The sequence below is a fragment of the Onychomys torridus genome, chromosome 23, assembly GCF_903995425.1.
Source record: "Onychomys torridus chromosome 23, mOncTor1.1, whole genome shotgun sequence".
Classification (NCBI taxonomy): Eukaryota; Metazoa; Chordata; class Mammalia; order Rodentia; family Cricetidae; genus Onychomys; species Onychomys torridus.
In genome coordinates, this window is record NC_050465.1 from 12,675,727 (window position 1) to 12,700,014 (window position 24,288).

At 36.6% G+C, this 24,288-nt stretch overlaps 1 protein-coding gene across 1 annotated transcript in view; it reads left to right on the plus strand.

Moving 5' to 3' along the window:
• LOC118573392 (solute carrier organic anion transporter family member 6A1-like) overlaps positions 1-24,288 on the plus strand; it is a 78,507-nt gene that overhangs the window by 21,256 nt on the left and 32,963 nt on the right. Inside the window, exons 5-7 of the mRNA XM_036173689.1 lie at positions 1,062-1,180; positions 1,919-2,028; positions 18,623-18,767. Coding sequence (XP_036029582.1) covers positions 1,062-1,180; positions 1,919-2,028; positions 18,623-18,767 — 374 coding nt within the window. The remainder of the gene's footprint in view (positions 1-1,061; positions 1,181-1,918; positions 2,029-18,622; positions 18,768-24,288) is intronic.

Sequence of the window (24,288 nt, forward strand, 5' to 3'; positions counted from 1 at the left end):
AAGGCTGATTCTTTAACCATGCATTTGCTAGAACTTATGGCCATCATGGGTATACCTGCAGAAATTAAATCTGACAATGTTCCAGCATGCGTCTCTGGTAAAATGAAATGGTTTTTTGCTTATTACAATATAAAGCATATTACAGGTATACCACATAATAATCCAGGCCAAGCAGTTGTAGAAAGATCAAACAGATTCAAAAGGATATGCTAAATAAACAGAAAGAGCTAACCCCCCCCCCCCAGAAATAGACTGTATAATGCTCTATTAACTTTGAATTTTCTCAGTGCTAATGAGAAAGGAACAACAGCTACAGAGAGACATTAGATAATAGAAAAAAAAACTACAGAATTTAACGAGCCTATATATTTTAAGGATGTGCTGACCTCAGAATGGAAACCAGGATATAATGTTGGGGATGAGGTTTTGCTTTTGTTTCTACAGGAGAAGATAAGCTATGGATACCATCAAAATTGATAAAGATTCAATTTGAACAAGAGAGACCTATAAATTAGAAGAGGTGATAGTTGATCAACCAGCATGACCATTCTATTTAAACTAACTTTTACCACTAACAAATGCTTTTCCTTTAGTCTTGCTAAAAGTGAACCTTCCCAACTTGGTCAGAACAGCTGTCATCCAGAGCATAAGTGCTCATGAGAATGTGGGGAAAGAAATACTTTTATTAACTGCTGGTGGGAATATAAACTTGTACAGTGACTGTGGAGGTTCCTCAAAAGAAAAAATATAAGAAGAAGGAGACTTGGTTTTCCAGGGGCACAACAACTGCTAAGGAAGTAATTTTGACTAGGAACAAACAGGAACTTTACTACCTGAGTAGTGTCACTGAAAAGGGAAGTGGGAAAGTTAGGCCCCAGTAGGAGCAAAAACACCATGCACCTGAATATTACCAACTGTCCCATATCAGCAAAACCCCAAAATTAATAGTGACAAATTACAAATGAATGCGAATAAACAGGAAATTCTCTTTCTATCCTTGCTTATTGTGGTTTGTTTTTTATATGCCCCAAATTGAAATATCCTATTTTTCTCTATTCCAGTGAAAATGAGAATGACTTTCATGATTTGCAGAAAAATTTGTGGAGTGGTTTTTTTTTAATTGCTGTAATCTCATTTTGTACATTCTTACCTCTCTTATGTTTTCCACCTATGTTACCTGGTGAGTATAAAGAAATACTTAATTAATTAGAATAATTCTTCCCCCACCTCCCATTTTCAAAGCACAGATAACTACATTTTCTTATAAATATGTTTCTTCTACTGGTATTGATTTGAAATAAAGAAATAGTATCATAGCTGTTTTAAATCTAAATCAATCTACATCACATCCAAATATTATATTTGTGTACTACATTTTCATTAGTATATATTTCTATCCCTCATTATTTCTTTTTTAATACCCTTTATATTTAAAGTATATATTTGTCTTTTAAAAGTGAAGTGTACACAAATCTATTTGCTTAGTGGTTTATTCAGGATTCTCTAGAGTAACAGAAAAAAATATGTAATGTGTGTCTATTTCATATGTATGTATTTTAGGACTGTGTCATCAAATGTTAATTATAGAATGTGGCTATTTAATTCTACATTAAATTAACAATTAATTTATTCAGTCATAGGAAGCACACTTCCAGCAGTTAAAAGACATACATAGTGGCCAGCTACTGGATTGGGCAGTGCAGCTGTAAGAAGTTTTCATTATCAAGTAATTGTCTTTTGTGAAGCACTCCTGTAGAAGAATTTGCATTCTGAAATACAAATTGGTTTTAGTTTGTTTAAAATAACTCACTTGTCTTTCTGTGACAAATTGGGATGATTGTAACATATACGATTGCTTGTTGTATATTTTCTTACTCACTTGGACATATCAAAAGATTAATTTGCTTGTGACCTGTAGGTGCACACAAGATAAGTCTTGAGAAAGAAAAAGAACCTCGCTCCTATGACAGGAGACTTAAAAATAAGGAATTTGGACCTAATTTGAAGGATTTACTTCATGCTCTTAAGGTAAAATAAAATACTTTTGTTAACACGACTGTTAAGTTGACCTGTTTAATTTTCTTATAGAGGTAAGAAAATGACAGTCTTTAATTTAAATTTTAGTGAAACGTTTAGAGACTCTTAATTAGAGTGCTTCTTTTCCTTGAAAGAAAGGTCACCTTTATTATTTGGCATTGCTAGGGACCTGTCTAGTGTCAGAGACTTTTATTTTTCATTGCTTTTATATTATTTTGTGTTTATTCCCTCTGAAGACATAAATAAGACATTTTAAAAAGTTCACAAATAGGAAGAATTCTGTTTGTCAACACATATTCCCCACCACACCCAAATGAGTCACAATTTTGAATACAAAATCCTCTGTTACTGTAGATATTAAAGGACTACCACAGTAACAGATACAGGATCCAGAGGAATCCCCTTCCAACAGTCTTGTCCTTTTGTGAATGCTTTTTTTCCTATTTATAACATTATTCCTGCCATATATATTGCATGGTTGTAATTTTCACACACAGACTTCATTCATTTTTCGAGAATTTTACACTCTGAATAAAACTTCAAAAAGTCTTTGAAGTAATGTCAACTGAATTTCCCTAACTCACATTAGAGCTATATCTCTGTATTCCTGATTTCCCATTATTCCCTCTTTCCTAGAGACAGGTGCTGCTTCCCTGCTCACTGTTCTGCGCTAAACATTTTGTTGCTTTTAAGACATATTTCTATTTCAATATTAAAATATACTATGGCCTTTCTCCCTCCTTCTCTTTCCGTGTTCCCCCACACCACTTGAATCTCTCTCAACATTACAGGAAGTACGACAGTCAGTGAAGAAACACTCCTAAGAATAGGAAATAACCTTCACTAGGGAAGAGGCCCCCTTTCCTTTTAAAGTATTGATGAACCATTTGTGCCCACCCCAGCTCCCTCCCTGTACACATGATCCCTCTGGGTCTGTGAATTGTAGCTTGGTTGTCATTTATTTAATGCCTAGTGTCTACATGTAAGCTGATATATATCATATTTATCTTTTGGGTCTGGGCTACCTCACTCAGGATGGTTTTTTTTCTAGTTCCATCCACTTTCCTGCAAATTTCCTTATGTCACTTTTTTAACAGTCAAGCAATAATCCCTTTTATAAGAGTACCACATGTTCTTCATCTGTTCTTCTGTTGTGGGACATCTATCTTATTTCCAGTTTCTGGCTGTTATGAATGTAGCATCATTGAGTATTGTTGAGCAAGTGTCCAATGGTAGGAAAATGCATCCTTTTTCATGAAGGATGTTGCATTTTGTCAAAGGCCCTTTCTGTATCTAATGAGATGATCATCTGCTTCTTTTCTTTCACATTGTATATGGTGGATTATATTTATTGATTTTCATAATTTGAACCATTTTTGCATCTCAGTGATGAAGCTTACTTAATCTTAGTGGATATTTTTTTCTGTTCTTGGATTTGGTTTGCAAGTCCTTGGTTGAGTATTTTTGCATCTATGTACATAAGGGAAATTGGTCTGTTACTCTTTCTTCTTCTTTTTTCAGATATTTATGTGATTTGTGTATCAGGGTAGTTGTGCCCTCAAAAATGAATTGAGCAATGTTTCCTCTGTTTCTATTTTGTGGAATAGTTTGAGGAATAGTGGCATCAACTGTTCTTCGAAAGTCTGGTAGAATTCTGGCCCTTGGTTTTGTTTTATTTTATTTTTGGTTGGGACACTCTTAATGAGTGTTTTTATTTGACTAGGGGTTATATGTCTCTTTAAATTGCTTATCTGATCTTGGTTTAACTTTGGTATGTGGTATCTTTTGAGAAAATTAATCATTTCTTTTACATTTCCCAATTTGATGGAAAACAGGGTTTTTTGGTATGTCTTTATGATTCTCTGGATGTCTTCATTGTCTCTTGTTATGTCCTCATTTCTATTTCTTTTTTCTGACATTTTAAATGTTTTATTGGTTCTTTGTGAATTTCATATCATGCACTGTAGTTAGAGTTTTCCTGCCTGGCTCAGTCAGGACAAATCTCTCTTACCCGCCAGTCCCACAGTCGCTCAGACCCAACCAAGAAAGCACACAAAAACTTATATTGTTTACAAACTGTGTGGCCGTGGCAGGCTGCTTGTTATCTACTTCTTCTATCCTAAATTAACCCATTTCTGTTAGTCTATACTTTGCCACATGGCTTGTGGCTTACCAGTGTCTTTACATGTTGCTTTTCATGGCGGCGGCTGGCTGTGTCTCTCTCCAACCTTCTACTTCCCAGAATTCTCTTCTCTCTTGTCCCGCCTATACTTCCTGCCTGGCCACTGGCCAATCAGATCTTTATTTACACAGAGCGATATCCACAGCAATGCACTCCAACCCCACTCATCTCTCCATATCTCTCTCTCCCCTCAAAACCTCCCCCAAAAGAAAACAAAAAAATTAAAAGTTAAAAAAATAAATAAAAATTAATCAAAACAGAAACATCTCTCTGTGGTGTGTCATAGTGTATCACCCAGTCTACCCTTTTGCCCAAACAGCTTTATTTGCAAATGTTCTTTGTAATGAGTCATTTTCCTTGTTTGGGGCCTCTGCTTTCTGCTACACCATCAATACTGGATTGACAGGACTCCTCTTGGATAACTTGTTTCCCGGTGTCATGGAGATCCTTCAGCTTTGGTTCTGTAGGACCAGTCTCTTCACATGCTCCAGCAGTTCTTAGATAGGGTAAATGTTGGAGTGGGCCAACTCAAAGCCCTGGATCTGGGCCTGGGTGGTAACTGAGTTGGTCAGCCTATCTACTCTCCCATATACTCAATATTAAGGCCTGCTCACTTGCTTTGCCCAGGTTGGGAGAGGGGCCAGCTCTCCTGCCTATGGTAGTTGGCATGGGGCAGGACTAGCTCTAATGAGCTCATATCATCAGGACCAGCTCTCCCACACCCACTCCACCACGGCCAGTTCTATCAAGTGCCCACGTGAGATACAGGGCCTGCTCTTGTGAAAGCTGCAGCTGGTGAGGGCCAGGGCCAGCTGACTGGAGTGATGCAGTTGGTGAGGACAGGGCAGACTCTAAGCAGCAATAGGACTTTGATGTGGCTCCAGGTGACAGCACAGTCCAGGGACATCCCCACAGCTTTTGGTGGTAACATAGGCCACCGACTGCTCCTGCTGCAGGCCTATGTAGATCCTGTTTTCATAGCCATTCTTTTAGCCCATGTCTTTTTATTGGGGAGTGGAGACCACTCCTATCACTTTGTAGAAGTAGTAGCAGTAGCATGAGCAGTTCTTGTTGTTGTTGCTGCTGGTGGTGGTGGTAGTGTGTGACTGTGTGTGTGTGTGTGTGTGTGTGTGTGTGTGTGTGTGTGTGTGTACACTGCCTTTCTTTTGGATTGCTGGTGTGAGATCATTTATTCCCTATGTTTTCATGGGTGTAGTTAACCTCTTTCGGGGGGAGTTTTCCTTCTAGCCCATTATTTACGGCTGGATTTGTACATAGATATCTTTTAATTTGGTCTGTCAAGGAATATTTAATTTTCGACATCTGTGGTGATTGAAAGTTTTGCTGGGTATTGTAGCCTGAGCTGGCTGGCATCTGTGGTCTTTTAGAGTTTGTAGCCAAGGCCCTTCCAGTTTTTATAAACTTCTTGAAAAGTCAGGTTTAATTCTAATAGTTCTGCCTTTATACGTTACTTGGTCTTTTCCTCTTGCAGCTTTTAATATTCTTTCTTTGTTTTTTGTATGTTTAGTGTTTTGACTATTAATTGCCTAGGGGACATTCTTTTCTGGTCCAATCTATTTGGTGTTCTGTATGCTTCTTGTACCTTTGTAGGCATATCCTTGTTTAGGTTAGGAAATTTTTCTTCTCTGATTTTGTTGAACATATTTGCTTGAGATTTAAGTGGATTCCTTCTCCTTCCTCTATTCCTATTATTCATAGCTTTTGTCATTTCATAATATTTCAAATTTCCTGGATGTTTTGTTTCAGGAGTTTTTTAGATTTAATCTTTTCATTGAACAACATGTCCATTTATTCTATCATACCTTCAATGTCTGAAATTCTTTCTTCTTTTTCTTGTACTCACTTGGTGACATTTGGCTTAGTAGATTCTATTCTAATTTCTAAATTTTTCACAGCCAAATTTTCCTCAGTTTGGGTTTTCTTTATTTTTCTTATTTCCACTTTAGGTCTCAAAAAGTTTTATTCATTTCTTTCAATTGTTTGTTTTTGTTTTCTTGGAATTCTTTAAGGGATTTAATTATTTCCTCTTTAAGATCCTCTATCATCTTTATACATGGGATTCTTTAAGGAATTTTGCTTGTGCTTCAGCTATCTTGGAATACTCAGTTCCTACAGTGGAAGGGTTGCTGGGCTTTAGTGGAGACATATTGCCCTGGCTGTTATAGATTATGTTCTTATGCTGATAAGATCTGTTTCTTCTTTAGAGAATTTTCAGTACAGTAGCTTAGAACTTTTATTAATTGGGTTGCTTGTTTTCTCTAGGTTTATTTTGTTCTTTATATATTCCAACTGTCTGTCACATTTATATTAGGGAGATTTTTATTTCCATTTACTAGGCTATCCATCTATTAATGGTTTTCATTACACAGAAGTATTTTAATTTCATGAGATTCCACATGTCCAATGTTTATATTTTTTTCTCCAATCACTAGAACCAAATTTAGAAAGCCATTTACTTATCTTTAAATGTACTCCCTACTTTATCTCCCAGTATTTTCAGAGTTTTGTGTGTAATGTTGGGGTCTTTGATCCAATTGCAACTAATTTTGTGCAGAATGAGAGACAAAGATCAAGCTTGAATGAATATGTATAGATGTTCAATTTTTCTAGCATCATATGTTGAAGAGGCTGTCTTCTCCAATCTGTATTTTTGGGCCTCTTTGTCAAAACTCATGTGGAGTGGGTACATAGAGCTGTGTCTGGATCTTCTCTTTTATTGATTAATTAGTCTAATTTAGTCCCAGTACATTTTTTTTTGTAATTATTATTGTGGTTCTTTGGTATAACTTGAAACTATGTACTGTGATACCTTTAGCTCTTACTGTGTATGATGTTTTGGCTGTCTTTGGTCTTGTATTTCCATGTGAATTTTAAGAATTTTTTTATTTTTTTCTGTGAAGAACTGAGTTGACTGTTTTGTATGGATTGAAGCAACTTTGTAAGAGTAGATGTAATCAGGAGCTAGGACTTGAGCATGGAACCTCATTCATGATATGATTTTTGCTCTCTGTGAAAGCTAATTGGATTAAGTGGATATACTACATAAGATTTATTTTCACATATTCCTATTCTCCAACTACTTCTTTTTATTAAATCATTAATCCTTTGTAATACTTGATTGTAGGCCATCAAGTTGTATTTTATGTTGCTCAGGCTACTCTTGAATATTTTACCTTTTTTTTGGCCTCTGCAGTTCCAGGGTTTCAAGAATGCAGTACCACAGCTGGCCCATTTAATATTAATTCTATACAAACATTACATGCATGTATTATTTAATAATGCAGCATCTAAAAAAATTATAACTGCTTTACATTGTTAAATGTTAAGCTGAAATTGTTAACAATATTTTGTAAAATTTAAGATTTGGTGTTTTAGAGTTTGTTATCATTTAAAATTCTTTGAAAAAAAATGAATTAACTATTTGTATTAATGGGGATCATCATGGATTCTCACACACTGAAGATAGCAGACACTGACCGAATCATGATTATTATTGTTTCTTTATCCCACCCTTATAATTTTTTTGTATTGTAGTATTTAAGACATTTCTTTTGAAAATCCTTATAAAATTACACAACAGATTATTAGAGACCATGGTCATCCTACTGTCCCAAACAGAAAAGCTCATTCTATCCTTGCATGGTTTTGTACCACCTTTTTATCTTCTCCAATCTTATGTCCAATAATAACCAATGTTCTACATCAGATAAACTGATTCTTAATGCCTAGATACAGAACATAGCATTATGTGTTTGTCTTTCTGTGTCTAACTTACTTAATCTATTTCTCATCACTTTCATGCATTAATTTACAAATGATGATATTTCATTCTTTACTGCTGAATTAGAGTCTATTACATGAATGTGCTTTTATGTATAACTAGATAAAAATAAAATTAATATAAAATTCTAAAAAGATAAAAAATTAAAATATAAAGATATCACACTTATAGTTTATTGATTAGTAGGTACCTAGGTAAATTATAAATTATAGCTTTTGTGACTATTATAGTAGTCAATTTGGGGTAGAGGTATTTCTTTGGTATGCTGATCATTTTTCATTGAGATAACTGTACTTTTAACAGTTCTTTAGTGTGCCCTAAAGTTTAATATGGTAAGAAGAGTTTATTTCCCAGAAAAAAAAAATACTAGGATGCTCTCGGAAATCAAAGAGAAGAAGCCTAACCAGAAATCCTGAGGTCATTAAGCATATGTCCTGAATGGGATTGTGGCAATCTGATCCATTATTTTCTCTCTATTCTGTCCTGACCATGTAGGGAAGGGTTGTATGAGCATGTGCTGCCTGAGCCAAAGGAACTGAGGCAATCAACCATGGTCTGATCCTTAAAACTATAAGGAATATAAATGCTTGTGTTTTTACATATGAAATATCCCAATCATATGGTAGATCTCCTAATTTTTGAGTATGACACTGACAATGTATAGCAGTTTCTTTTACTCCACCTTTGGCAGAATTTTTGGTTGTTGTTGCTATTGAAATTTGGACCTTTCTGTTAATAGCCAATTGCTATCCCTGAGGCAGAATGCCTGCTGAAGCAGTGTTACAGAGGGAGAGTTAAATTTGACTCAGCATTCCGGGTGATGCAGTCAGTTATGGCACAGAGGGCCTGGCTATCAGCAGGTACCTGAGAGGGGGGCTACATCTGGCTGCAATGCTCTCATCACCTCCAGTCTTGTTGGAGTAGAAACCAGGGGGGAGAAAGTAGAGCCAGGGCATGATGCTCACAGTGGTCCTCATAGAGGCACACTCTTTCCAGGTAACCACTTCTCCTGACAAAGTTTCCACATCCCCACAAACAGGAGGACCAAACAGCTACCAACTAACTGAATCTGTGGGGAGAAGTTTTATATCTAGACCATACCATCACTCTAACTTTGATAAGAGTCATCTCAAATAGCATTAATTTGCATTTCCATGATGGTTGATTGGGCTTTTTCAAATTTTTTGGTATAATTTCTCAGCTGTTTATATTTCTTCTTTTGATACATATTTGGATCATACATCCATTGTTACATTGGATTACCTTTGTGTTGTTTAATTTCTTCAGAACTACACCTGTTTTGTGTATTAATCATTAGAAGAATATGTGGCAAGCATTTTCTCCCATTCTATGGGTTATCTTCCCATTCCAGTGATTGTTCTCTGTAGTAGTAACGCCCGTGCTACCACCGCCATTCCCCATGTCTGAGCTAGGGGCTGATGTCAAAGAACAGAGACAAGAACAGCAGGTCATTCACCTAAGCAGAATGCCAGATATTGTTTATTGAAAGAGGCAGGAAACCTTAAATACAGGCTTACAGCACAATGGGAGAACCCTGGAGGGCAGAAGTTTGATATAGATGTTTTATATTCTTGCATACCCCAAATGCAGGATACACAAACAAGGATCCTCTGCTAAGCATTCAGGAGGAAGGAAAATGGCAGGGAATTAGCATAGGGAGGGCATCTGGTCAAAGTCAGCAAGCAGGGCACCAGCTACTCAAGAAATGGGGCCCAGGGCCCAACATGTTCTCCCTTTTTAACTAAAAAAATGAGCTTCTGTCTTAGGCTGCTTGGGACATCAGCATGTCACCTCACCTGTCATAGGGAGTTCCTGCCCAGGCACCACAGGTCCCCTGTCTTAGGTGGGTGAGTGCCCCCCAGGAATTACCTGTCATTGAATACTCATTGCCATACAGTTTCTACCATGTGTGAGCTGCAGAGTTAACTGCTCCCATAGATCTAAAAGTGGCATTGGGCTTGCAATCTGTATATTTGACACAGAAAATACCAACAGAAGTACTAACCCACCCATTGCCAGTAGGCTAAAGGCAATTGAGGCATTCCCTTCCTTAATGAGCCTAACTTCAAACTGGAGTCCTCATAAGATGGTATCCCAAAAGCAAGTGGAACTTGAGTTTTATAAATTTTATAACTTTCAAAGCCAATTGAAATGTGTATAACTGTTGAATTAAATTCATCAGACCCAATAGAATGAAGGATTAATTAACTGTATTACTTTTGCTACCAGGGTCTGCACTGTGCTGGCTGTAGTAACCAACTGTGAAAAAGCAATTCCAGAAATAGTAGCAGTGGTGGCTGCCACCACTATAATAGCAACAATGGCAGCAGCAATGCCAAATTCTCTTTTGGAGTGTGTGAGCATCATCTGTGTCTTACTGCTATGGTCCACTTGCATGGACACAACTCCAGGAATACAAACCACCAAGGCCCATTTTTTTTTGATCCCAGCATGACTTAAGCTGGCAGCTCTGCAAAAGAACAACTAAGAACCACAAAGAAAAAACAGACAGCACACAAGGAGCAGAACTAATGGTCTCATAATGGCTATATTTAGACTTACAAATATTAATGTATCTTCAAGGAGGGCTAGATGAATTTCAGGAGACCAATACATGTTGCACAGAGCCATTTCTGAAAAGTAGGTACTACACCAGCTTGAAGAGGATTGTGAAAATGAAAAGGCTTAGCTAGCAATGTACTGTTAACAAATGGAGGTCAGTGACCATACCACCAAATTTCAGGGTTACTCTTTTATCTCCAACGTGGGTGACACGTTTTCAAAAATTCTTGAAAAAGCAGTTACCATACATTACCTTTTGAAGAATCCAACCACATGGCTACAATTCCTAGGCTTACATCAATGCTTGCCAAGGCTTGCCGTATTGGGCCCTCAGTCCCCACTGGCACCAGAAGGGGAGAGTTTTTCACAAAGGCCCAATAAGTCTCTGCCATATTGAGATTTGGCAGCAGCCACAGGGTACACACAGTGCTCAGGAACCAAAGAGGAACCTCATTGTCCTGTGGAAAGACACAAACAGAACCCCTGGGCCCACACCAACTCCAGATCAGGTCCCTTCCAAGTGCCAGTAGAAAGATCATTCCATCACCCCAGAGGATGATTTGCAACAGGAGCCCTGCAGTGCAGAATGCACTGATAAACAATTTAAAATGTATAAAACAAGGGAAAGAATAGAATGTGGAGAGGAAAGATGAGCCTGTAGCTCCCCCCTTTTTACTTTAGCAAAATACGTTTTTAAGGTACGATGGCAGCATTCTACTATAGCCTGTCCTTGAGGATTATAGGGAATAACAGTCTTATTAACAATAGAAAAATCTTGGCAGAATTTTGAAAATCCCATACTGCTGTAGGCGGGACCATTATCAGTCTTTATGCATTTTGGCACTGCTATATAAGCAAAATCATGAAGACAATGATTCTTTACGTCCTTAACTTTTCTACCTGAATGGGCAGAGGCAAAAATTAAAGAGGAATATGTATCAATGGACACATGGGCATATTGTAATTTTCCAATGGAAGGCATGTGTGTGACGTCCATTAGCCACATGTGATTAGGTAAAAGTCCTCAGGGATTAACTCCCAAATGAGGAACAGGTAAAAATTCAGCACAAATAGGACATGAATTAACTATCTGGATGGCTTGTTCCTGGGTTTTGCTTGTATGATGACAGAGAGATCCAGCATTAAGATGATAACATTGATGTGACTGAGGAGCCTTTTCAAAGGCAGAACAAATTAATGTGACAGCCACGTGAGTAATGGCATCATCCCTCTGTTTACCTTTGTTTAGAGGTAATTGACTATGAGCTCTAATATGGCCCACATAGAGGTTATGTGAGCAGGACCACCTGAGTCCTTTCACTTGCAATAAATATTCATGAATGGGAGAAATGAATGGTATGTAGGCTGTTGTCTCCAAAGGCACAATGGCATGTGCCACATATTGGCTAACTGTATAAATGTTTACAAGTTCATTAGAAAACATCTGTAAAGCAAGCAACAGTGCCTGTACCTCTGCCATCTGGGCAGAAGTGTCCTGGACTTTCATTCTCTTTACTATGTTACCAGAAACTCCCATAGGAAAGCCATATGAGGTGCCATCAGTAAATACCACACGAGCCTGAGGAATAGGAGTCATCTGCACTATCTTGGGAAAAATAACAGGATGCAATTTAAAAAACTGACACACATCATTGGAGGGGTAGTGAGTATCAAATTGACCCTGCATAGAGCATGTCATTATATCCCAATCATTATCATTAGCTTTCAACCTCCTATTTGAGACTGGGTGTATGAGGTCACCACAATATCTGGCTCCTTACCAAAAGTTTGAACACTAATCTTGATTCCCTTAAATATAATCTGAGCAACAGCCTGAGGATAAGGTGTAATGGTTTTCACTGGAGAAGCTGGGTAATGTACCCATAGAATAGGACCTGTTTGCCAAAACACTCCAGTGGGTGAATGAGAAAAACAAAGTATCAAATACAATAAGGGAGAAGAATGATCTACATAATGCATGTGAGCCTGCTCCAGGGCCTCTTATATACATTGTAGGGCTGTACACACTTCAGCTGTTAATTTATGGGGAGATAAAAGTTCAGGGTCGCCCTTTAAGACATCATACAAAGGACGAAGTTGACCTGTTGGAATCTTTAAAGTGGGCTGAAGCTATTGAATATCTCCCAGAAAGGTTTGGAAAGGATTAAGCATGTGTAGCTGATCCGTACGCAGAGTAATCTTTTGTGGACATATGCCTGTGCATAACAATTCATGACCTCAATAATGATATGGCAAGGATACCTGTACCTTTTCTGGGGCTATTTGTAAATTAGCCAGGCTAAGAACCTCTTGTAATTTAGAAAAGGCATCAAAAACAAGCTTTTTGCCTTTCAGCAGCCAATAAAATATTGTCCATATAGTGAATTTATAAAAACATCTGAAAAAGTTTTTTGAAGTGGAGCTATGGCCAAAGACACATAAATTTGACATATAGTAGGGCTATTGGCCATTCCTTGTGGCAAGACCACTCACTGATATCTCTGATAAGGTTCTTTGAGATTTTCCGATGGGACACTAAAAGCAAAGTGTGGACTGTACTCAGTATGTAAAGGAATTGTGAAGAAACAATCCCTCAAGTCAATCACAATTAAATGCCAATATTTAGGAATTGCCACAGGGGCAGGCAAACCAGGCTGTGTTGCTCCCATGAGAAGCATGGTTTGATTTATAGCTCTAAGATACTGTAATAGCCTCCATTTTTAAAAAACTATTTTTAATAACAAATATAGGTATGTTCCAGGGTGAAGTAGAAGAAATGATATGGCCAGCATCTAACTATTTCTTAACTAATGTATTTGCAGCCTCCCATTTTTCTTTAGTAGTAAGGGGCTGTCAATTATAAAAGCATTAAACATAATCTCTATAGAATTTGAAGAGGTAACTTTAGATAATACTTTTCTAGAGTCTTTTTACAAAATCCTTTTTTATAGATCCCAAGTAACACATTAATGTAAATTGCCAAGTATTAACACTGTGGATCAAACAATTAATCTGTATTTAATTTACTGGAAAAATAATTTTGTAACCTTTTTGTCAGTAAGAGATTATTTTTATGGGTTTTTATCATAGCAACAACATTATTTAATAAGCTAATAAATCAATCCATTTCAGGTGTTATACTTCTATTGAGTTATATGAAGAATTTCTGGAAAGAAACTTAGAGAGCAGTGCCAAAATTTTAGTAATGATTGACAGACAAGAGCCTACCTAATATATAGTTCAAAATTATGAATCCTGTTCCTTTAGTTTATCTACTATGAAAATCAAACATTCATCCAAACATTTATTGAGACAATCAAAAGAACAGAACATCCTTTATACAATGAATGATTAATATCCCTGGAAATTTCAACAGTATTGACTTAGCATTCCATGTCCTGACCAAAATCATTTTTCACCAGAAGTTGGGCCCGTTTAAACTTTTAGTGCCCATTCCTCCTGAGGCCTCCTGCTCCCTTGCCCACCTGTGAGTGCGTTCCCCTCCTTGGCTATGTCTCCTGCCAGCACATACCTGCCTGTCCATTGCTCTGGAGCATCTCATGTACCACCATATGTACCTTTGTCCACTGTGCCAGGTGTGCACTCCCACTGAGCACTCCTGTTTAAACTTCCTCTTTCTTCCATGAAGGGACTACTTACTAATAATGAGTTATTCCCGCCATAAGGGAAAAACATTTCCCACGAAGGGATCTTTAATATTGAATTATTTCCACTCTGAGGGAAAAATTTAAAAAGAAAAAACATTTAAAACAAACTTAAGCAAACAGACAACAAAATTTTTAACCTCTGGGCTAGCTTGCTAGTTCAGCCAGCAGCAGTGAGGACCACCCATTGATTCTTTGTAATTCAGATGCTGCCACTCTGTGCTGGCAGGCAGAAAGAGCTCAGAGTTTTAGCTATCCTGAAATTTTTATATTGGAAAGAGCCTTTTCTTTTTCAATTAGTACTAGGGAGAGGCTTTTTTCTTTATTTTTCTTTTACAAGGCCTTAAAATCTTTAGGCCTAGTTTCAGTATTTTCCCCCTTTTACCAGGAAAATCCATTTTTTTTTAAATTAAAAATTCCTTCCTTTTCTATTGGGAAATTTACTTTCCTTCCCTCTTCTCTATTGGGAAAATTTCCTTTTTTATTTTCTTTCTTTCCCTTTAATCTGGTATATTAAACCCCCAGAGACCAAAACCAAGGACTAACCTTTTGGAGAATCTGAATGAAATCTTTAGCTGTCCTGCTCTTAACAACAGTGCCCTGCTGCTTCAGCAGTCCAATTAACTGTTCTCCAGGAGCGACTGTGATCTAGCTGCACCCATGACAATTTATAACAATTCACCCACCCTTACCTTCTCTTTTCTTTAAAATGCTGGCCAGCCTTACATTCGGGTGTCCATCAGCAGTGTCCCTTCTTTCTCGGATCTTGGTGGAACCTCCACTTGTAGCAGTAATGCCCGCGCTACACCACCCATACACCATGTCCAAGCTAGGGGCTAAAGATCAAAGAACAGAGACAAAAACAGTGGGTCACTCACCTAAGCAGAGTGCCGAATGCCGTTTATTGAAGGAGGGAGGAAACCTTAAATACAGGCTTACAGCACAATGGGAGAATCCTGGAGAGCAGAAGTTCGCTACCGATGTTTTATATTCTTGCATACACCAAATGAGAGTACACAAACAAAGAACCTCTGATAAGCATTCAGGAGGAAGGAAACAGGCAGGGAATTAGCATAGGGAGGGCATCTGGTAAAAGCCAGCAAGCAGGGCAGCAGCTACTCAAGAAATGGTGTAGAGGGGGGATAACAGGGTCCAACAGGTCTCTTTCCTGAACAGAAGCCTCTCATTTTTTGTTTGTTTGTTTGTTTGTTTTGTGTCTTTGTTTGTTTTTTAATGATCACATTTATCTACATTGCTTCTGTTTTCTGTACCTTTGGAGTTATAGACAAGAAAATAACAAACTTACTCATACTGATATAGTGCAGTCTTTCTGTTATATCTTAGTAGATTTCTAGCTTCTGATCTTATGCTTACATTTCAATCACCCTCAAGTTGGCTTTTTCTACAGAATGAGAGCAGATGTCAAATTACAGTTTTCTGCATGTGGACATTTATTTATGGAAGAACCGGTCTCTTCTTTGGTGTTTACTTTTGACTCTTTCTTAAAAATCAGCTGGCTATAAATGATTGATTATTTCTTGGATAACCTCCATAGTTTTACATTTGGTTCACTGGGTAAAACTGTTTCTTTCTGTCTATGTTATGCTTCTTTGTCTACTGTGGCTCTATGGTATGTCTTGATATCAGATATACTGACACCTCCAGCTTTGATGTGTTACATGTTAATTCAACTTATTGGTGTCTTTTTTCTCTACCATATGAATTCCAATATTGTTTTCAATAGTTCTGAAATAAAATCACAGGTGTTTTGTTTGAGGTTGTATTGAAAGTATAGCTCACTTTTTCCAGCATTTATTATTTCATGATCATGTATGATCTTTCCCGTGTGTGTGTGTGTGTGTGTGTGTGTGTGTGTGTGTGTACTTCAATTTCTCTCATAGTGTTTTACAACTTTCATTATAGAAGTACTTCATTTTCAAGGTCAAACTTAATCCAGGGATTTTTCTCTACAGCTGTTTGATTGTGTTTCCACAATTTCTTTCACAGCAGGTTCATCTGGCTGATTAAATGTTACTGAGATTTATGGTTCAGTTTTATATGCTACAAATTTCCTGAGTTAAGTTATTAGTTTTAATATTGCTTTAATATTGCCTTTAGGTTTTTCTGTACATGAGAGCTTATAATCTTTAAACAGTGATAATTTGACCCTGTCCCATGCCTTGCCATTTTTATATCTTTTTTCTAAATCTAATTGGATTGTAGACTAAAACATTATCACAAAGTTGTAAATAACTCAGAAATTTATTTAACAGCTATGTTTCATGAAGAAAATTGAATGCAACCTATCTGTATTAATAACACTTGGGGAAATTGACAGATGTATAATGCTAATTCATGAAAAGGCTATGTTTCTGCATGAAATATTTAGTCCAATGATCTATAAATTCAATGTAATAGTAAACAATCATATGGAATGCCTTTTTTTATTTTAAAGAATAACAAATATCTTATGCACATCTAAATAAATCATAGTTAAAGAGTAGACAACTTAACAATTGGTTATCTGTGTGTGTCTATATACATATATATTTAAGAAGTATTTTTATGACATAAGCAAGGAGAATAATATTGCTCAGTGTATTTTATGATAAATATCTGAATTCCTATCTCATATCTCATATTATATACATAGATAATTTCCAGGTTTATAAAGTTATTTAGATAAAATAAGTGAATGTTGAAAGAGAATACATGTATAAAATAGATGTGAAAATGTGCTGTAAGCAAGTTTTAACCAATGTAAACCACAAAGTAGAAGTTCTTAGGTCAGATAATATAAAGTCAAGAATGTTTGTTCTATGAATGAATCTGTATCCAGTATAGTAGATAACTAATGGCTAACTAAATTCATGAAGCTAATATATAGAATGAATAGGGAATTCTTAGGAAATCTACCCAATCTATAAGGAGGCATAGTATAGCACACACAATCACACAAACTGAACCTCTAAATTATATGAAGGAACACACAAGTATGCATATAGTATCATGTGTGTAGATGTTCACATATGTTCAGGTTCACATGCAAATTAGTACACATACGTGTAGAGATCAGATGACCTCAGGTGTCATTCCTCAGGTACTATAAATGTTTATTTTCTTTTTTGAAGTACATGCTAGTCTGGTACTTGCTATGTAGGCAAGACTAGCTTATCAATAGGCCTAGGGACCATCCTTGCCACCGCCATCTCTCAGCACTGATATTATGAGTGTGTGCCACTGTGCCTGGCATTTTTTTTATAAGGGTTATGGGGACTGAATTAAGGCCCTTGAGCAAAGCAAGCACTTTGCCAACTGACACATCTCTCCAACCCCCAAAACGCACATTTATATTTGAAAACATAGAAACAAAAAAGAAATACTATCTTGTGTATGTCTGTCTGTATGGCAAAATTTTGAAGCCTACAAATGTTAGCAAAGGTTATCAAGTGTTTCTAGTTATGTGCTCCATGTCCCTTAGCTATTGCTGCGTGGCAAACTTAGTAGAATGACAGTGAATGGTTTTACTTATTAGTGCAAAATTTGTAGGAGGCTTATTTCTCTCAGCTGTGTGTGAGGTGACTAAAGTGCTCACAGTCTGAAGGATGGAATTATCTCAAGGCTTCTTTGCTGTGATATTAACATTATTACTGGCTATGTTTTAGAACACTCACACATGGAAGACCTTCCCACACTCAATGATGTTCTGATGCAATGGTACATTTCTGCAAGGTCTTGCTGAACCTGAGATATTGTTCTGATGAATCTTAGAGTATAAGCTACATCATTAGGAAACGAGACTCTCTGATATTAAAGTGTTATTATAAAACAATACAACCTGAATAACAATTTGAACCTAAAAAAGGAATTAAATTACTCATAAGTCAAAAATAACCCAAAACCCCTTACAATTGTACACAATTCTAAAGATACTCTTTCCTAGGAGATCAAGAGTGCATGCATAGGGTTTTTTTTTTTTATTGTAACTGTGTTTGTGACACTGGGGAGTTGAAGGTGACATAAGTATTTGATCCTATAGGAATCAATAAATACATTGGAATAATATGATGCAAAATTATACAGCACTCACCAACTGAGTAAGGTAAATGCAAAATATGAGTGTATCTAACAATCAACAAAGACATACCTTCAAAAGCAAACAGATACAGAGATAAAAGCTATTTTTGCTGTATAGAACAACCAAACTACAAATCTCTTATGGAATGTGTCTATTATAGAGTTATATAATTTTGTTTGCATAACCATGTTTAGACTATAGGAAGCTACTTCTGCAGATTGAATGTTAGCATATGAAGAGATAAAATGATTGTGATGTGACCTATTCTGTTTCAGTGTCTGTTGAGGAACCCACTGCTGATATGCTTCTCCCTGTGCAAATCCACAGAGTCTCTCAATTTTAAAGGAACTTCCGTATTTGTGCCCAAATATTTAGAAAATCAGTTTTTGTTAACGCCCTCACTTGCTACTATGCTCACAGGTATATTTTCCTTTTTACTGTACAGATTTCAAAGTATTTACAATATGTATATTTAAGTGTGATATGTATATTTAAGAAGTATGTTATGTAAGAAGAAGATACAGGGTGCAGTGTACTTGAATACTACTTACTATAAGTATAAAAACATGAAAACTCTATACTGCATCAATATTTTTAATACATAAAACTTCACAATGTTGTTTTTATAGCTCTCTATCTTCCAGCCTCCCCCTCTATATACCTGCCTATTTCCTTTCCCCTTACTGTAGGAAATGAGTGTTCTCAAGCTACAATGTGTTCTTCCTTTTTGTGCTTTTATACCTTTCTGCTTGTGGGTCTGTACCCAATGTTTTTCTAAAAAATTCACATCATTTAGTACTGATTATTTTATTTATTTCACTAGAAATTATATTTTTCAGATTCACATTGATTTGACCTCATATGTTTACATACTGGTCTTTTCATACATTCTGGTGCATCAGCTCAGGTATAATAGATGTACTAACAATTGCATACTCTACCTTGGCTTGTAAGGATAAACTTTCATGCAAATTTGGTATCAATAGCAATGACTTAGACTCATCTAATCTTGTCATTCTGCAGAGTTTTCAGGCTTCTATCCCAAAGCTTTGATTTTGTCAAGTGCCCAGAGTGAGTTATATTATGTTTTGAGAAGCTGCCTACTTTAGGAAGTCATTGGCCTGTAGTTTTCTGAGAAAGTCTCTTAGAAAATTCTTCCCCCATTCTTTAGAGTCTTATCTGTAAAACCACCTTTCACAAAGAGCTGTAGCTCAAGGAAGTGATCTGACTGGCAGTGTCTCAAGGTAGACTCTTTGTTTAAAAATATTTTTATCTTATAATTAATTTAATTTTACATATCAACCATGGATTCTTAAGAGAAAACTGCTGATAACTTAAGGTAGATGTGTAAGAGAAATGCTCTCTCCCACTCCAATCAGCTAACAGTTGCCAGTAGCTCCATGGCTTGTGCTTGGAGTTCTTGCCCAATGTCTGTTGTCATGCTGGGATGTGGTCTCACTAGGGCTTGCACAGGTTTTTTGGACACTATTGTACATGCTGTGCCTTCATGTGTGCCTCAGCCTTGGTGTAGTCATAAGACACTGTTTCTTTGTAGTTATCCACTGTCGTCTGACTTTTTACACTCTTTCTTTTTCCTCTTCCACTGTGATTCCTGAGCCTTTGCAAGAGGGGCTACAGTGTACATCTTCCATGCAGAGCTGAGCATTCTTCAATTTCTGTCTCTGGATCTTGGCCATTGTGGGCCTCTGCTCTAATCACCATCTGCTGGAGATAGATTCTTCTCAGATGATTGTTGAGAGATGTATTGATCTATGGAATTATAATAAATGGCTAGAAGTTGATTTAATACTATATCCAACTAGCAGAGTAATAGTAGTAGGTTCTTCCCTAGGGCCTATGACCTGTCCAGACACAGGTTTTCAGGTTAGTAATAGTGCAAAATATCAATTTTGTCGTGTTCATTGAGACTTCAGCACATCAGAAAGTGACTGCTTCCTCCCCTAACATTCATCTCACTGTTACAACAGGGGGTACAGCTTGCCATGCCAGTCATTATCATAGTTCTCACAGATAACACATGAATATGACTGATAACTACGGTTCTCCTCCAGCAGGGTGTATAGATCCTTCCACATTATGAAAGCTAACCAGTCAGGTTGAAGCATCCTTGTGAGTACCAGCCTGATTTTTCCATGATTTATACTTCATTGGCAATAATCTGTGATGTTTGGGGGGGTGCATGAAACATCACTGTCCAACAATTCTAAAAGAAATAGCCCATTTTTCTGAGGCACAGTTCCCACAAAGTGATATAAACAGGGACCAGTTAATGTATGTACTCAGAGTAAATTGTAACATAGAAAACAAAAACAAAGCAAAGCAAACAACAACAACAACAAATCAAATCCTAAAGTTAGAGAACTCAAATTTTGCATAATGGCCACTAGTTATGCTTGTCCTTTGATCCAGAGGAAGACATTATTACCCCAGATAACACATTTCTTCTCTTAGCTTTTGAATAAATATCGTCATGTCCTCTGAAAATCATAAGCTAACTTGTCTCTTCTCACAAGGCACAGATACACTCTCTATCATCTATGCCTATTTACAGTACAAAGGAACTGTATATATAAGAGAATAGAATAAAGAGCAGCCTGTTACAGTATTTATATCCATCACATAAAACTTCTAGGGGAAAAAAATCACCTGATAACTATTCTTACATTTGTATGCTATAGGAAGAGACTAAATGTTGGCATAATGGGAAGAAATTGCAATATATATTGCTAACTGAAGCTTTCCCTAAATATGGAGACATACAAATGTTGAAAGGAGGAGACTACAAAAATTATATGTGAACCCCAACCAGAACAAACACTGGTGTAACTATAGCAATTTCAAGTGCAATGACATTTCAAGCCAGATTTAATGGTATGAGTCAATAAGTGATGTATATCATAAAACTGTAAGTTGACATTACTCAATAATATTTTTTAAAACATATAAAAAATCACATAAAATTAATTAAAAGAGCCAGACCCTGGTAGGGCATGCCTTTAATCCCAGCACTTGGGAGGCAGAGCCAAATGGATCTCTGTGAGTTCAAGGACAGCCTGGTCTACAGAGTATTATCCAAGACAGGCACTAAACCTACACAGAGAAACCCTGTCTCAAAAACAAAATAATAATAATAATAACATAAATTAATTAATAAATTAAAAGACCCTCTAAGAACTCCTGTTTCTTCTCTCCCTCATCCTTTCTTTTAGTTGCTGGTGTTCTTCACATCTGAGATTCTAAGGTAAAATGATTTTCTCACTAGAGTTCTTACTCTCCACTCTTCTGAAGTCCATCAAATTAACACTAATCCATAATATTTACTTAGAAATTTTTGCCCACACAGTATATATTTCACTTTCTAATAAATATATCTATGAATGCCTATGTAAAATACCTAAATATTTTCTTTTTCAAAACATTTTTCTAAACACAAAGCAGTAATGCATTAAATCTACTAACAAGTTTATAATGGATGTGTCATTATTTTTATACTTAATTCAACAACATCATAAATTTCTTGAAATGATTTTAACTCTTATACATTATTACTTATTCACTAGTTATGGTTTTTCTTATGTGTATACATGCATGACCTTGCAATAACACACATGTGGAAGTCAAGAGTAACTTGGGGGAGTCACTCTTGCATAATACTCTTTAGGTTCCAGGGAATGGTGGCATGCATCTTTTCTTATGGAGCCATCTTGCTGGCCACATAGTGGCACTCTTCTCTTTAGTTTGAGTTAATCTATTGGTAAGGCATTCAACTACTTTTGTTTGTTGAGATGGGGTGGGATGCAGCCCAGACTGATCTTGCACTTGAACTTGATCTGTCCTTGAGGCTGCTCTGCCTGCTTTCAGCTGTGCTCTGCCATACCCAGTTCAATTGGTTTTGGTTCAATTTATCAAGCTTCTCATTTCTAAGCTTTGTATTATTTTTCAGAATCTCTCTTTATTGAGTTGTTTTCTCTTATTTTTAATTAATTATTAATTCATACTGTTCATCTACTATGTATTTCTAATTTTCATAATTTTTTTATATTGAGGTTTCCACATGAGCTCACACATACAATTCTTTACTTTTGTACAGATGGCATTCATAATATGTTGAATTCTTCCTGTGTGACTTGGAATAATTGGGATATTTCTCATGTGAAGTTGTGTTTATTTACTGAATAGTTTATAATACAATGTGTTTATATCTTCATTGTTTGTGATCACAATTTTGCAACAGAGATTGCCATGTCAAGATCATTGTAAATCATCATTTCTGCAAGTCTTAATAGAGTGGACAAACTCTGCCGTTTCAAGCAGATGTGTAGACAGCCTAACTTTTGGTGTACATTCTCAGTGGTGACTCTTTCTGGAGTCATAACACTGGTAGGAGTCATAGACTTCTAAAGAAACTGTTGACAGTAACTCTGTTATTTGAAAGTGATTCTTAGGTTGGTTGCTGCATCAGTGTTGCTTGGTCTATGGATGGACTGAAGATATTTCATGGTGAATATTAGCAATTAGAATCATAGCTTATACTTTGTGACACTCCGTCACCAGATTCAACCAGTCACATGAAGTCTGACCTGCTGCAGCTTTGACTGTTGTAGAATTAGATGTAGATGTGGTCTCTCCTACCATTATGTTTTGATATCCATTGCTATGGTATGGATATTTATCCTGGATCTAATTTCACTCCCCCACAACCTGTACTGGCTAACAGGTGGAGTTGTATGTTTCCTCCATTTCATTAAGTAGAAGGCCCAGTAGGGTTCAAGAAAGACTGGGTTATGACTGGAACTTAGTTAATTCTTCAGAAAATATAACTCTGGGTATAATGTATATCAGGCCCTTGAGTTGTTGTCAAGTTATTGTGGGATGAAGAAGAGAGAAAGGGAGAACTTTTGAAAATAATATAAATAGATAAATAATAAGAAATTGAAAGGTTGGAACTGTCACTCAGTGCTGGAACACTTGCCTATGGTACATGAAAATCCCCATCATTTAAAAAATAAAAGAAGAAAAAAGGAAAAATTAAAAAGATAAAATAACAAGAAATAAAAATCCACATTAAAATGATAATAAATGGAGGAAAAATATCTTCCTGGATAGATCTCTCTGGATCTCCTAGAGCTGAAATTCTCAAGGAATAGGGTGAGAATAGTAGGTTGTATTTTCAGATTATTCTCATTCTTATCAATTTTCACCAAACTATTTAGAGTAGAAGCAGGCTTTGCCCAACATTTGACAAAGTCAGGGCATGTTGCGTGTACTGGTGGTATGTACCCTCAGGAGTCTGTAATACACTGCACATGGATATCGATGGTAGAGCAGTGAGACTATATTACCATAAGAGCATAGGAGGGATATGCTGTTTTAAGCATATCTTCACTTAAGATGTTTTATTCATTTATTTCATCCCTTGAAAGAGAGAGCTTGTGCTGAGTGTCCCTCTTCCATAATCTCAGACCTGAACTTGGATTTTTATTTTCTCAATTATGTGTTTTCTATGCACTCTTCTTGTTTGTTTTACTTTTTCAAATGTTACCTTTACTTCTTGCTTCTTGTTGTGATTTTTTTACTCTCACTCTTTACTCTTTGCTCTTTGGTGGCCCTCAGCCCACCTCCCAAAGAAATCACAGAGAGGCTCATTCTTACTTATGAATACCTGCCCTTAACTTGGCTTGTTTCCAGACAGCTTTTCTTAACTTAAATTATCCTATCTTTCTTTTGCCTCTGGGCTTTTAACTTTCTCTATTTCTGAATACATTTCCTTACTTCCTACACCATGGCTGGCTGTGTAGCTGGATGCCTGGCCCCTTGCATCCTTCTCTCCTCCTTTTCTTGTTTCTTGATCTCCTATATCCCCAGATTTCTCCTATTCATTTTCTCTGCCTTCCAGCCCCACCTATCCTATCTCCCACCT